Source organism: Leuciscus leuciscus (assembly GCF_965113295.1).
Source record: "Leuciscus leuciscus genome assembly, chromosome: 21".
Lineage (NCBI taxonomy): Eukaryota > Metazoa > Chordata > Actinopteri > Cypriniformes > Leuciscidae > Leuciscus > Leuciscus leuciscus.
The window spans coordinates 10,100,963-10,103,525 of NC_138745.1; the positions used below are offsets into that span (position 1 = coordinate 10,100,963).

At 39.4% G+C, this 2,563-nt stretch overlaps 1 protein-coding gene across 1 annotated transcript; it reads left to right on the forward strand.

The window, feature by feature from the left end:
• Positions 1–371: 371 nt before the first annotated feature.
• On the forward strand, positions 372–2,043 carry LOC309485590 (uncharacterized protein). Its single transcript, XM_082152508.1, has 3 exons — positions 372–825; positions 911–1,222; positions 1,325–2,043. The coding sequence occupies exons 1-3, from the start codon at positions 744–746 to the stop codon at positions 1,939–1,941; spliced, it is 1,011 nt and encodes a 336-aa protein (XP_082008634.1). The 5' UTR covers positions 372–743; the 3' UTR covers positions 1,942–2,043.
• The last annotated feature ends 520 nt before the right edge of the window (positions 2,044–2,563 follow it).

Sequence of the window (2,563 nt, forward strand, 5' to 3'; positions counted from 1 at the left end):
TGTGAAATAGCTCCATCTTGTGGTTTTTAATTGCTATGACATGCTGTTTTGTGAAATAGTGTCATCTTGTGGTTGTAACTGGTATGACAAGCTGTTTTGTGAAATTGCGCCATCTTGTGGTTGTTATTGATATGACAAGCTGTTTTGTGAAATTGCGCCATCTTGTGGTTGTTATTGATATGACAAGCTGTTTTGTGAAATTGTGCCATCTTGTGGTTGTTATTGATATGACATGCTGTTTTGATTTATTTTAGGATTGATAATCTGTTTAACTAAGTTAGTTTTATTTATTAAAATTATTATTATTATTTATTATTATCATTATCATTATTATTATTTTTATTTTTTTTATTTTTTTAAGGCTGTGTGTGTGTGTGTGTGTGTGTGTGTGTGTGTGTGTGTGTGTGTGTGTGTGTGTGTGTGTGTGTGTGTGTGTATGTGTGTGTGTGTGTGTGTGTGTGTGTGTGTGTGTATGTGTGTGTGTGTGTGTGTGTGTGTGTGTGTGTGTGTGTGTATGCGGGTGTGTCATTAAATTCTGCTAAAAGAACAAGCATTTTAGATTCAAGCGCCAGTCGCCCTCTCAAGGCTGATGGGTGGAGATCCAGGCTACATTACATGCTATGTGTGTGTGTGTGTGTGTGTGTGTGTGTGTGTGTGTGTGTGTGTGTGTATATGTGTATATATGTATGTGTTTTATTATTCACGGTTGATGTGTATAAAATCAACTCACAAAATTGTCTTTCATGCATAAACAGGTTTTATATTTTCCAGGCACGAATATCCCGAATATTGAATTGGTCGCTTTCCAATCCATTAATGATGCATGTGAGAACTTATTTTTTATATTGTTTTATAAATTAAATGAACTTATTTTTATTTCAATTATTTTAACAAAATGTTTAATTCGCAGTATCAGCCGTGGTAGATCTTACGCATGATGAAGATGACGGTGAGAGTGCTGGACCAAGTGGTGAACCTTTGAGAAAGGTCAGAAAGACCGTCGGTTCCAGCTCGCCCGGTACACCACCTACCGTCCCACCCCCCAGTCCTATCAGCCCTTCAGTCACACCTCCTACCACCCCTCCGGCCATTCTACCTAACACTCCACCTGCCGCCCCGCCTGCCATTCCCCCTGGTACACCGCCTGTCAACCAGTCACCCGATCCATCTACCAGTGGGTCAAGCAGTCAGCATCCCAGTCCTGACACGACTGTGTTTTACGGTAAGACTAACTATATTATCGTAAGTTTAAAAATCCAAATTGAACCAGACTATTAAGATTTTTTTTTTTTGTGATTTTTTTTTATTATTTTCTACACAATAGGCTCAGCCGGAAAGCATGATGATGTGACGGTTTGGGATAGCGATCAACTGGAAACATGGGACTGTGGTTCTTGGGCGAGTGAGTGCGACGACGAGGTATCTAATCAAACAATTGATGAAAACAACGGTTTTCACCAATCGTCGGAAGAAGACGAAGGAGACATTGAGGATGAAGAAGTAGTACCAGCATCAGGGTCGCAGCCAGTTAATGATGACGGTGCTACGCCTCTGATGTATGCGCTTATTGATTCAATAGAATCATTGAGACAACAGTTTCGCGATGCACACAGCGAAACACAAAACCATTTAGAGACACTGCACGGGGAGGTTCGTGCACACAGCGAAACACAAAACCGTTTAGAGACACTACACGTTCAGGTTTGTGACGCACAGATCGAAACGCGTGGTAGATTAGCCGCATTGAGCGGTGATCTTCGCAGCTCTCAGCTGGAGGTACATAACAGAGTGGATGCGCAAGATCGATTTATTCAAAATCTGGCCGATGAAATATTTCGACGTATCAATAGAAACGAAGGCATGTTCACCGAATACCATCGTGAACTGGTACTTTTGATTCATCATCTTCTCCTCATTCTCGTCGAACAGTCTGATGAGTAAAATAGATGTGTTCCATTAAATCATGTAACGATTTTTATACACTCTGATTTTATATTGTACTATTTCATGTATACATTTTTATACTTTTTATGTATACTCTGATTTTGTACTATTTCATGCTTGCTTTTTACATATACTCTGATTTTTGTTCTATTTCATGCTTGCTTTTTACATATACTCTGATTTTTGTACTATTTCACGTATGCTTTTTACATATACTCTGATTTTTGTACTATTTCACGTATGCTTTTTATATTCCATGTTTTGGTCTGAAATCTAAAATGGACGCTGCTAAAAGCTTTGATGCAGAACTGTCGCCGGACGAGATTGAAATGCTAAGTATGCTTCCGGATTCTTTAGAAGAGTATTTTTTTAATTTAGAATCTTCACAACCCCTCGCTAATCTGGATCTTTTTGAATTAGCTGTAAACCCAAATATGAATTTGTACGATCATGTGCTAAGCGTAGACAACGATCCTGTTGTCCAATTCGGCGGTGTTTTAAACAACCAACCACCACCGGTACACCCTCCCGGTAATGATACTTCACAACCATCGACATCAGGTAATGTTGACCCTACTACACAGACTCGATTAAGCCGTACGGACATTGATAGATTGAT

What these genes read in the sequence shown, in the direction of transcription:
- LOC309485590 (XM_082152508.1), top strand. Translation starts at nt 744, where the DNA reads ATGCATAAACAGGTTTTATATTTTCCAGGCACGAATATCCCGAATATT. An exon ending in CCAATCCATTAATGATGCAT is followed by an intron (nt 826 to 910) that starts GTGAGAACTTAT and finishes TTTAATTCGCAG; the next exon opens with TATCAGCCGTGGTAGATCTT. An exon ending in TGACACGACTGTGTTTTACG is followed by an intron (nt 1,223 to 1,324) that starts GTAAGACTAACT and finishes TCTACACAATAG; the next exon opens with GCTCAGCCGGAAAGCATGAT.